At 41.0% G+C, this 13415-nt stretch overlaps 1 protein-coding gene across 1 annotated transcript in view; it reads right to left on the bottom strand.

Annotated features, from left to right (window-relative positions):
* Positions 1 to 2915: 2915 nt before the first annotated feature.
* Positions 2916 to 13415, bottom strand: part of cdk7 (cyclin-dependent kinase 7) — a 29762-nt gene continuing 19262 nt past the window's right edge. The window contains 9 exon segments of the mRNA XM_052019686.1: positions 2916 to 3140; positions 5578 to 5722; positions 6645 to 6794; positions 7502 to 7588; positions 9653 to 9752; positions 11088 to 11206; positions 12195 to 12305; positions 12418 to 12437; positions 12440 to 12485. Coding sequence (XP_051875646.1) covers positions 3112 to 3140; positions 5578 to 5722; positions 6645 to 6794; positions 7502 to 7588; positions 9653 to 9752; positions 11088 to 11206; positions 12195 to 12305; positions 12418 to 12437; positions 12440 to 12485 — 807 coding nt within the window. The 3' untranslated portion in view covers positions 2916 to 3111.

Below are 13415 nucleotides of genomic sequence, written 5' to 3'. Positions count from 1 at the left end.
GACAGAGCCTTTAATTTGAGCACAAAGTGTGCATCATCTTGACTGTCCCAGAGTCCGAAGCTTATACAGATTTTGGGTTTGGACATCATCACACTTTTGCCAGTGGGATGCAGATGCCAAGCAAATGCTGTGAAAACAAAAACTTGTTTTCTCATGTTTCCATTTCTGTTTTTTTTAATTGGTCTGTTACGAGCAATAAAAAACTATTAAAACTTTAAGCGTGAACACAAGGACAGATCAGTTGAGCATAATAGCCTACCCTCAGCAACGGAACACTACAGACCACCTCTTTGCACTATCATGGACTTGTTTTCGATTGTGTCTTTGTTTCTATTAAGATCTTGCGTCTGCAGTCTTATTTTTTTCTTTATTCACTGTCTGGTATAATTTTATGTATAATTTATATTCTGTGTGCTCTGTGTACCTACATGCCTGTGATGCTGCTGCAAGCAAGCTTTTCATTGTGCTACATCTCACTATACTTATGCAATGACAATAAACGCGAGTTGGTTTGAGTCAGTGTGGAGTTGGTGGGCATGTGAATGAGAATAGCTCAGAGGGAAATGTAAGGGAAGGGGATCATTGGGGTTGCCCTGAGAGCCAGCATAGACTTGATGAACCATTTGGCCTCCTTTCCTCCCCCGTCATATGAGAAATTTTACATATTATTTTGGAAAAAAATGGTTTCTACATTCACACAACCTTTAAATGATTTGTAACATTGTAGAAAATAAATCAGGTTGTATTGCACAGTATGTGTAGCTTGGCTCAGATCATAAACAGTAGACAGTTCAAAAAAACCCACTAATTTTAAACACCTGTGCTGCTCATTTTAAATTTGATGCCATGAAGGTAAAGAGAGCTGATTTAACACTGGCATAGTGAAATGGTCACCAAATGCTGTACTTGGCACTAGATCGGTTTCCATTTGCCAGGTACAGAGGGCGAAAAGCAACAAAAAGAATCAGGTGAGAGGGGAATTAATTGCTGAAAGAAATATGCACATACAGTGCCAGTAAAGGGACAGAACAGATGCTATTACCATTTAGACACAAGGAAGGAAACAAGATCTGTTGATAACCTGGGGGAGCCCCGATTCAAGTATTACCACAGCAACTTGAAAATTTGAATACTGTATTAGAAACCTAGAGAGTAAATGCTGCTGTTTGTAAAAAGTGATCATTGGTAGTAACGCCTGACTGGGAAAAATACTTATTCCAATTTGGCCTATAGAGGATTCCTGTGTTACATTAACATGGTTGACTCAGAATTGCCTTGTGAAAGCCCATCAAATGCCCAGGAAGGAAGATGACAGACTACGCAGCTAAAATTTAGACTTCACTGATCCCACAAGATCAACATCTGGAGACTGGTGCTAAAATTGGAAAAGCTCTCCTATAGTCAACCAGCAGGCTGACATGGTTAGGGCATCACACATATCAGCCAATATCCCTGACCTCGCCTTCACCAGGGTAGGTTCTGACCCACTGGATCACTTCCAAACCATTCCAAAGCCTTGTCATCACCTAGAAAATTTAAAACAGGATTTTGATGGAATACTTTCCACCTGCCTGAAAAGGTGCAGCTTCAGTAAAGACAAGAAGCTTAACACCAGCCAAGGTAAAGTACGAGGATTGATTCATTATGTTAAAAAATAGACGCTCTCTGCCACTGGTGTATCATGGCTGCAGTGTCATGAGGTACAATGTGGCAAATCACCAAGCCTTCTTCAGGAGTTCAAGCAAATCTCCAGCCCCCAGACAAGAACAAGAGCACCAGATTTCTGAGGAATACCATCACCTCTCAGGTCATACATTACCCTGATTTGAATAGATCTTGCCACTACTTCACTTGTTGTAGGGCAAAAACCCTGAAACCAGCTACTGAAAACATGGTAGGAATACTTGGAACATATGCACTGGAGCAGTTCAAGCACTCCCATCACAATTTTCTCAGGACAACTGGAAATGGCATTAAATAATCAGTTCTTCAGAAATACCACAACCTTAATGATTATTGACAAACAAACTTGCTTTAAGATATACAGTAGTATTTTCATGTCCTCGTGATATCACAAGGCACTTACAACCAATTGAATGCCTTATATTTGCAACCATTGTTGTAATGCAGGCAGAAAATATAGACAACATGCAAATAGCAAGATCCAACATAAACACTGGAATAAAAAAAATTGGTTGAGGTATTAGCCAGGAATTTTCATATAGAGTCATTGTACCTTCAACATCCTCCTGAGGGGTTGGTAGAGTGGAGATGTGGGAGTCGTGTTGTCTTGTTTAAAAGACAGTACCTGTAACAGTGCAGGGTACCCTGCTGGCCTAGGTTCTGTGCCCAAATGGGGCTAAGATCACCAAATTCTAAGTGAGTGCAATTAAAAAGGATGATGGAGATAGAAAAGAAACAGGAACTATACAAATCAGGTAAGGAGCCCTCTGTACCAAAGCGAAGCAGGGAACTAGATTATTAAAAATAGTGAAAGAGAGTCATATACAAGCTGGCGAAATAAGCACTGTAGAGCTGCATGAGAAGAGACAAAAATTACAAAAACTTTCATTGAAACAGAATTGCTTTGCATTAAAATGGAAAAAAAACATTACTGCACATAGATATGCACATGGATCTCATTTAACAATCCTTTTCTAATGTTTAAAAAAGGTAAGTTAGACACCAGAACTTCATGACAGCGTTTCTAGTGTTTCCATGCCATTTGTAATCCTCTCAAAGGTATTTATACTTATTCAGCTTTGATATTGCAGGTCCCAGATACCCAGCAGTATATCACAAGTGCGGCCATTATTCAGTCAAATACCACATAAGCCAAGTAAAGACAGATTTGAGGGAAGAATTAAGATCCATGTTACAAAGAGAAATTAACAACAGCATTTGTACAAGTTTTTTTAAATATTTATTGGAAAAATTACCGAGACATCGTTATTCACAAGTACAAATCAAGGCTCTTTTGAATGTAATAAATCTACTCCACTTTGTACACAGCAGCTAAGTCCTTGAGTTACAATATGTAACTGGTATTTAATGTTTTATCGCACGTTGGTTCCATTTCTGTCCAGTATCATCAGCAGTCAACAACAAAGGTCAGAAAATTAATCTCTTAGCCAGGCCGCCTGAAAATAAGTGCAACAGCATTTACAAATAGACATTAGTAAAAATAAATATGTTAAATATTAACCTAATTTCACACAGACTGCATGAAACAAATGGCACAGCTTTGCCGAATTTGACAGAACCATTTAGTGAACTTGAGACTACAGAGTGATGAGACAGAATGGGTTAAACTGAGCTGGGAACAGCTAGCTATCAGCTGTTTACACTTAACCTGTTGTGGACTTATGTGCCTGTGTAGTCAGATGCATAAAGACTTCCTGAAGGTAAGATGCTGGTGCATTTGATAATTCCTCACATTGTTGAGCACCATTGAGCCGAGTAGCAAGGTAGTGACTCATTAAGGAAAGGATTCAGATGCACAGCACATCTGGCCCTCAGCATTATACCAGGAAGGGCTGATGGAGGACTGGCGACCCCATTCTTTGCAATGGTATGTTGACCTTGAGGAAACGGGTAAGTGCGGGTGAGTACTTGACTTATTCTAAGTGTACTTATTTTAGAACCATAGAACAATACAACACAATACAGGCCCTTCGGCCCACCATGTTGTGCCAACCTTCAAACCACACTTAAGACTATCTACCCCTTCCTCCCATATATCCCTCTATCTTAAATTCCTCCATATGCTTATGTAACACTCTCTTGAACTTGACCAACGTATCAGCCTCCACCACCACCCCAGGCAGTGCATTCCATGCACCAACCACTCTCTGGGTGAAAAACCTCCCTCTGATGTCTCCCTTGAACTTCCCACCCATTACCTTAAAGCCATGCCCTCTTGTATTGAGCACTGGTGTCCTGGGAAAGAGTCGCTGGCTGTCCATTCTATCTATTCCTCTTAATATTTTGTATACCTCTATCATGTCTCCCCTCATCCTCCTTCTTTCCAATGAGTAAAGCCCTAGCTCCTTTAGTCTCTCCTCATAATCCATACTCTCTAATCCAGGCAGCATCCTGGTAAATCTCCTCTGCACCTTTTCCAATGCCTCCACATCCTTCAAAAAGGCACTCCCTCCCTATCATAGACACAAAAATCATAATCAGGTAGTTCTGTGATGGCCTTGGAAGAAAGGCCAAAAGGTAGTTGTGGCAGCACCACTTTTGGTCACCAAAAACATACACCATCCTCACATGTTACATCTCAGTGATTATGCACACGCTGGCTTAAAATGAGGGCCCCTTGTTAATCAACAGAGCTACAAGTAATAAGTATTTAGTGATTCAGTTGCAGAGACATTTGCAGCATTCAAACAATTCCGAAGACAACACATGCAAGAGAAAGACAGTGAGTGAAGTGACAGAACTGTCCACATTGCTGTCGGCCACACGATGAGGAAATTACCTTTAATTTCACGGTGATAAACCAAGTTATTCATTAACCAGTTACCTTGCTTTGGCAGACCATCAGTCCAGGAGACTGACCTCAGAACATTCGATGGATTTACAAAGGTTGAGGGAGTAAACTGTTGACAAACACACCAACTTCTGACTGGCTATGTCACGGCATTACATCTCAGTCACACAACTGCTTCATTCCATCTTCTCCCTCCTTCTCTGACTAACTGCAGGGAAACTCCAGGCAAGTCCGCAACAACAGTCTTCTGTTGCACATTTGCATCCCCACTTCAATGGCTTGGTTATCAGTTTGGGGACTGTCATACAATACTTAAACAAGATGGTGCCATTAAGATCCAGAGGCTGTGCTGGGTTTTCCATCGCCTCCCCTTACACACAAACCCACACCCTCTCTCTTGCTTTCCTTTCCTTACTCTCCCCCTCCCCTACTTCTCATCCTCAACCCTCCCCTACCTTTCATCCTCAACCCTCCCCTTCACCACCATTGCTGGGGCTAACATTCACAGTCAAACTTCTAGCTAACACATCTCTTCACATTGTAGTACAATCATGCTGCAGTCCACAAACTCAGGACCGGTGGCAGTCCTTTTTTCACATTAATATTTTTTAATTATTTGTTAGTGCTGTGATTAAATTTACCTTTTTTTGGTTAGTTTTTATAATTTAAATCAATCTCAAGTTTTTGAAATGTCTCTGCGTAGGGAAACACTGCAGTTGAGTAGGGGCAAACAATGGGCAGTGAGCCCAGGCAAGGTACCAGGTCCAGTATGACTGGCCCTGGCACGGTCTCAAATGAAGTAGGTACTTGCCACCATTCCAGAAAAACAAGTTGGTGAGCAACGTTTAACTAGGCAAAAAAAAAAGACATAATATGGGGTCCTAATTTTGGGAAGCCAATGTGACAGGAGTTAAATCATTAAGGGAATAGTGGTACAGCATCATCTATTACTTGCATGCAGATTACTGGCAGAAGTTGCGGTGTTCAAGACAAGCCCCAAACGTACAACTTAGATAGCATCTTAAAAAGCAATGGGGGGAAAGGATAAGTGGAACTCTCAAAGCAAGAAGCCTGCTCATTACCTTGCTCCAGGTTTTCAGTTCGTTTACGCTTGAAACCTGCCTTAACCTCTTGTTCCTTTAAGGCTTCTGTTGAGCAATTGGGTCGGGGCAATTGAGGTCCTGCTGTTGGTCCCGGACGATTACTAAAATACCTCTTCTTCAGTGCCTGGAAAGATTATAATTCTCCAATTGTATTGAAAGCAGCAACAGGCAATTCAAATTTATGAAACTTCCAAAGAGGCAATTAATCAGTTCTAGCACCACCCAACTATAAATGATCTTGCGCCATCAACACTAAGTTTGAAGTCTTTTTTTCTTTCCTTGCCAATTTCTGTGTTAATTTAATTTCTTCTCCACTCAAGGTGCAGAGGAGATTTATAAGGATGCTGCCTGGGAATGCAGAGCATGCCTTATGAAAGTAGGTTGAGGGAACTCAGCCTTTTCTCCTTGGAGAGACGGAGGATGAGGGGGGACCTGATAGAGGTGTATAAGATGATGAGAGGTATTGATAGGGTAGATAGTCAGAGGCTTTTCCCCAGGGCTGAATTAGTGGCCACAAGAAGACATAGGTTTAAGGTGCTGGGAGTAGATATAGAGGAGATGTCGGGGTAAGTTTTTTTACTCAGAGAGTGGTGAGTGCGTGGAATGGGCTGCCGGAGATGGTGGTGGAGGCTGATATGATAGGGTCTTTCAAGAGACTGTTAGATAGGTATATGGAGCTGTGTAAAATAGAGGGCTATGGGTAAGCCTAGTAATTTCTAGGGTAGGGACGTGTTCGGCACAGCTTTGTGGGCCAAAAGGCCTGAATTGTGCTGTAATTGTTTTATGTTCTATGTTCAATGGCACTGACTTCCCAGTCATCCCCTTACAGATCACGTAACCCATTCTCATCGGATACCCACACATTCATGTTAATGGGAATTATTGGTCACCATTCAGGAGGGCAAAAAATTAAAAATATTCAGTTGTTCATTCCCATAATTATATATTAATCCTCCTAAAATGCAAACTTGATTGACTGAATTGAGAGTAAACTGCTGCTTGCTATCCTTTATATAAATCAGTATAATAAATAGGCGTCCATTTACCTGTGTAGCTGTTACTCTTGTACATGGATTAAAAGTAAACAGATCTTGTAATAATTCAAGTAAGTCATCCCCAGCAGCACTGAATATATGTTCAAATGGAGTTCCAGGAAAGCTTTTAAACGATACATAGTCTGGAAGGCTGGTCATTCCCTGCAATTAAAAAAATATTCATGCAAAATGAAATGCCAAATTTGGATGTGGGGCAAAGTGACCTAGTCAAAATGTAAAAGTAGCACTAACATCCAACTGCAATAAACTGAGCTGATCTCCTTCTGCTTTTTCAATATGATCCGATTCAGGTAAAGAGCATTCATTTTATTGATATTTAATACAACACAAGAAACTCTTGAAGATAAATTAAGTATATTGTATAACCTGAACAATGCTGCTTAAAAAGTTTGCTTTATTTCAATGCATCATATTGTTCAAAAAAACACACAGAAAACGGTTTGGTTTATTCATCAGACATGTGGTACACTTGCAAGACAGAAACTTTAGGGTATATTTTCCTCTTCAGTAGCAAATTTTCAGAACCTGGCAGGCAGTAATCCATAACAGAGTAGTACAAGTTGTGCACGATTCATTTTAATCCATTAAAAAAAAGTCATAAAGCAGAATACAGCAAATTCTCTGCCCAATTTTTATACTTGTGTTGAAAAGTAAAATGACTCCAAAATTAGGGGTTACACATAAGATCACGCAACCATCAAAACTACTGAATTGAGGTAGAGTCCAACATTTCCTGGGCTGGAGGTAACCATGAAAGCAAGTGTGGATTTCAAATCACATGCTTTTGGACAAGTACTTCACATTTCAGTACTCATTTCTTATGGTTCTCATTCAGAAAACTGACTTACAGGCCACTGTTCTTCTGTCGGAGTGCCCAAAGCTTCGAATATTTTTGTCAGCTGATCTAGATCTGAATCGCCAGGTAAAAATGGTGTCTACATCAATACAAAATACAAACATTTAAACCAGCAACAGTTTTTGGCTTTCAAAACCACTTTATTGAAGTATGTACAAATAAAATTGAAACACAACCAGTATCCTTTAGATAGTTGGCTAAAAAATGACTTTGAAATTCAAATTAAAAACCTGAACATGAATGATAGGCCCAACCCTACTGTGCCAATGGATAAGTTACGTACACGAGCATCCCACACATGCTCTTGGTCAACAAGTCCAAACACCCATTACCAGAAAGACAGTATTCCCTACACTCCACACTATTTCACTGGGAACATGACACACATTCTTGTAAGCTGCTGTTGTACCCCCAGCAATAAATCACTCCATGGCTCAGTTGGAGAGGCTGCCCGTGAGGGCTGGTGATGGGAGGCCTTGCCAAGGGGTGCAGCCAATCATCGCCGAGATGTGGAGCTCAGGGCTTCATCCTGGCCTGTATGGCGAGTGTGGGCCATGCTGGGGACCAGCAGCAACCGTTCCATTAAGACTCCCCAACCCAGAGAAATCTCCATGGAAACAAACTCAATGGCTGAGAAACTTTCGAGCTGGAGGGAAAAAGTTCAGCCAAACACAGAGAGGGCCAACACCAGCTTTCGTCAATCCAGCAGGAGGTGTTATGTGATCCTGCAGGATCTGGACGGTGTGTCAACACATGGAGCGGGTGCTGCCTGTCACCAGCAATGGCCACACTCACCATGCTGGCTGAGGTGCAGCCGCACTCCTCGCCAAGCCCACTCATCGCCAGCTCTCACAGGCAGCCTCTCTGCACAAAGCCATGGGGAGATTCGTGTTGTATTCACACCAGGTTCCTGGTACAGCAGCAGGAGGGCAGGTGTTCCCACAGGTTCCCGGTACAACAGTTTGCAGCAGCAGGAGGGCAGGGGTTCCAAAACACCATTTGATCAACCTATCCTGACTGTGGCCACATTCAGCCCACCAAAACCTCACAATTTCACTGTACTCTGGGCCCAGCTTATGCTTTAGTGTTGTCACTTCCTCTGATGAGAGCTGGGAATGGTTACAGTCTACTGTTTGACTTTCTCATGGTTAGCTTGCACTATTTGCCCATCACCCTTTAGCTGGCTTACAATGTGTTCCAGTACGGCAATAACTCAATTTTAAAATTCTTATCCTGGTTTTCAAACCCTCCGAAGCTTCACCTGTCCCCACCTTTGTAACTTCCTCATCGCTGCCGAACTGTGGCACAGCAGTTAGGGCTGCCTGACCTTGGATGAGGTCTATATAGAGTTTACACACTCTCCCTATGACCATGTGGGTTTCTGCCAGGTGCTCCAGTTTCCTCCCACATCCAAAGGTGCACTGCTAGTTTAATTGGCTACTGTTCATTACTCCTTATTGTAAATAACTGACAAAAGAATCAAAGGGGAGTTGATGGGCATGTGAGAGAGAACAGGTTGTAGGACTATTAAGAAATAAGGAGAGGAATTGGGAATGATGGGATTAGTCTGCTGGGATTGCCCTTTGGACCTGATGGGCCAGATGGCCTCCTTTGGTGTCAGAGTAACTCAGTAACAAAAAAGTCCTCGTCACAATACATCCGTAGTCCTCCAGTTCTGGTTTCCTGCACATCCCAATTTTAGCTACTGATTACCATGCCTCCAGCTGGTTAAGCCCCAAGCTCTGGATGCACACATTAAACCTCTCCTTCACTCTTTCCTCCTTTATAATATTCCTTAAAATTTACTCCTTTGATTAAGTTTCTGCTTATTTGCTATAATATCTCATATTTGATAATAGCTCACTGGAGCATCTCAGGATGCTTCACTACATTAAACATGCTATGTAAGTATAAGATACTTATGCTTTCATGGTACAACTGAGAGTAGACCAGAAAAAAGCTAAGACTTTGCAGAATGCATTCTCAATGTATACTCCCTCAGCAAAGAAGGGCACAAACATTTAAAAGTAACATGGAAATTATCTGAGGGCATGTTACAGAAAAAGTAATTTACTTCATTTTAAATTTTAATAATATTTTAAGAAATTCATTTATCTAGTTAATTTCATTTGTATGTACATACCCGAAGAAGCAGCTCAGCTAATATACAACCAACTGCCCACATGTCTACTCCAACACCATACATTCTTGCTCCAAACAATAACTCTGGTGATCTGTACCACCTGAAATAGAGCATTATTTTCATCAAAAAAGTGTTTCCTGGAGTTAGGAAATGTTCATCTAGATACTTAGTTGTTGTGCAAGTGTCTGTCTGCATCAAACCCCAAGGCAATGTGTTACAGATTCCAACTACCCCCGGGTGAAAAAATTCTTCCTCAGTTCCTCTCTAACTTTCCTTTCCCTTACCTTAAACCTATGGTCTCTGGTTTTAGACAGTCTGCTTCAGGGGAGAAGTTTCTTACCCTCATAATTCTGTATACCTCCATCAGATCCCCTCTCAACCTCCTCCACTCCAAGGGAAACAAACCCAGAATATACAGTCTTTCCTCATAACTGAATTGCTCCATCCCAGGCAACATTCTGCTTAATCTGCCAATGCAATCACATGTTCCTGTGGTGTGGCCACCAGAATTGCACACAGTACTCCAACTGCGGCCTATCCAATGTTTTATAAAGTTATACCATTACTGAAGGCAAGTGTCCCACATGCCTTCTTAAACACCTCATGCTACCTTCAGGGATCTATATCCTATACACGAAGGTCCCTCTGTTTCCCAATACTCCAGGGGCCTACCATTCATTGTGTACATACTAGCCTTATTAGTCCTCCCAAAATTCATCAACTCATATTTTTCTGGATTAAATTCCTGCCCAATTTACCAACTCGTCCTGTATCCTCCTCACTATTGACAACAACACTAATTTTTGTGTCATCTGCAAACATACTAATCATATCTCTTACATTCACATCCAAATCTTTAGTGCATTTAACAAACAGCAATGGAACTAGTACCTATTCCAGTGGTAAACCACAGGCTTCCAATCACAAAAACAACCCTCCACTAACACCCTCAGCTGCTATTACCAAACCAATTTTGTATTCCATTTGCAACTTGTCCTGAATCCCCTGGGCTCTAATGTTTAGGACCTGTCTCCCACGTGGGGCCTTGTCAAAGGCCTAACTGATGTCCATTAGACTATATCAACAGCACTTCCTACATCCATACACTTCATTACCTCTTCAGAAAATTCAATCAAGTTGGTCAAACAGGGAGCTTCCCCATCAAACAAAACCAGGCTAACTGGCTTGATAAATCCCTATCTTTCTAATTCTCTATACCGGACAATAAAAAGCAACCTTAGTTGCCTTGTCTCTGGACAAAGAGGAAGGTAACCAGATCATACATAAGCTGCAGGAAATCTTGACAAAGTATCAGTTCCACATCAATGGGCACAATCTAACTTTAAAGCACTGGGTTAGCCTTCCCAAAATGTAAAACCTGCTTCATTCTTTCCCATAAAATTAGATTTTGGAAAGTTCTCTTGTGATGCATTACCTTGTTACTACCTGATGTGTATACATTCTATTGGGGCTTCCAAATGATTTGGCCAAACCAAAGTCAGCAAGTTTGAGGATTCCTTTATCATCCACTAATAAGTTGTTGGGCTTCATGTCCTGAAAAATGCATTAAAAATCAATACTCATCATGGCCTTCTATAAAATATTCAAATTAAACAATTCAGTAGTAATAAGGAGACTAACAACTTAAAAGGCAGACAGATATTGTTAATGAAGATGGGAAAATTTTGACAGTGCAATCAAGAGCTGTGTAGGCAGGGGGTAAAAGTGAGGAGAGTGCACTTATTTGAAGAGCAACAGCATGTTCAAACGATAATAGCATCATTGTATCTTAAAAGCTTAGAAAGGGAACCTTAGATCAACATGCCTGTGCCATGTCCTTGAAAGTATCTCCAATTTAGTCCCACACTCTAGCATTTTCCCATTGTCCTCTATATCACTTGTCCTTTAGAAAGTTCCTATGGATTCTGCCTATTACCCTGTGATGCAGATCATAACCACCCTCAATATAAAATCATTTTGGCCCATTCCTCCCTAGTCCTTTTGATAGTGACTTTAGATACATGACTACTGGTCATATATCCACTTGCCAGAGGAACTATTTCAAATGCTTGTCACTAGATCACTCAATTTTGAACACCTCCATTTGGACCTCATTCCGTCTTCTCTGCTCTGAGAATAAATTGTCCAGTATCTCCATCCTCTAAATATAACTGAAGGTCCTCAATCCAAACCTCCTGATAAACCACATTGTGCTCATTCCAAAGTTCTGAAATCCTTTTTTAAAGTAGAATGCTTAAAAAAGTACACAATTCCCCAGCACTTGGCCAGCCAGTGATTTGCAAAGGTTAGCATGATTACCTTGTTCATGTTATCTACTTCCTTGGTAATCAAAAATAATTAACCACATTTGTTTATAAACTGTCTTATCAGTTGGTACTGCTGAAGTTGCACTTAATGATAAATCAGAATCTCCCATTAAAATGCCAGTTTTAGAATAGATAATAACTTACTAGATTTGTGCGTCGAGCACATTCTTTGACATAACATACAGGTATAAGACAGATGCATGGTAAATCCTTACCCTATGTAGAATCCAATGCATATGAAGATATTCTAGACCCTGGAGTGTCATTAACATATATGCTTTTATATTTGCAGGAGTGAGCACAAGACTAGTATCTTTTATTATCACCTGCATTTAATGAAAAGGTAGTTAAAATAAAACTTCATGACACCAGCACAACAATGTCATTTTCATCACTTCACAAAATCAGCCAGAAAATAATATTCGTGCAAAATTTTACCTCTAAATCGGTCTCCATAAGTCAAACACAGGACTGATGTTGGACTTGTGGCCAAAAGCATCAAGAAGCTACGGAGAAAAATTACAAAACATCAGCATTTCACATTCCCCATTACTTACAAATATATAAATTTGGAGGAGTAAGCCACTCAGCCCCTCAATCCTGCTCTACCATTTAATAAGATCATGGCCAATCTGATTGCAATCTCAACTCCACGTAGAGTCATAGAGTCTTACAGCACAGAAAAAGACCCTTCGGCCCAACTCATCTGTGCCAACTGTGTTGCCCAGAGAGCTAGTCCCATCTGCCCATGTCTGGCCCATAGCCCTCTAAACCTCTTCTATCCATGTACTTATCTAGTAACATTTAAAAGTCATCTAATGTGCCTGCCTCAACCATTATTTCTGGCAGCTCATTTGAAATATGCACCACCCTTAGCGTGAAGAAGTTGCCCTGATATCCCTTTTAAATCTCTTGCCTCTGATCTTAAACCTTGCCCTCTTATTTTTAGCACATCCTCCCTAGGAAAAAGACTATGTGCTTTCACCCTGTCTATGCCCTTCATGATCCTATATACCTCTATCAGGTAACCCCTCAATCTCCTATATTCCAGGGAATAAAATCCTAGTCTATGCAACCTTTCCTTGTAACTCAGGCCCCAAGTCCAGGCAACATCCTGATAAATCTTTTCTGCACTCCTTTCTAGTTTAATAATATCTTTCCTCAAACAGGGCGACCAAAACTGTACACAATACCCCAAGTGAGGCCTCATCAATGTCTTATATAACTAACCGCAACACAACGCCTCAACTCCTATACTCAATGCCCCAACCAATGAAGGCAAGCGTGCCAACCGCCTCTTTTCATCACCCTATCTACCCGAGGTGCTACTTTCAGTGAAATTTGCATTTGCACTCCTAGGTCCCTCTGTTCCATAACACTCCCCAGGGCTATACCATTCACTGTATAATTCCTACCCTTGTTTGATCTCCCAAAAT

Source organism: Pristis pectinata, chromosome 7 (genome assembly GCF_009764475.1).
Source record: "Pristis pectinata isolate sPriPec2 chromosome 7, sPriPec2.1.pri, whole genome shotgun sequence".
Lineage (NCBI taxonomy): Eukaryota > Metazoa > Chordata > Chondrichthyes > Rhinopristiformes > Pristidae > Pristis > Pristis pectinata.
Note: the sequence above shows the minus strand (reverse complement) of the source record. Positions and strands in the feature narration are given on the sequence as shown.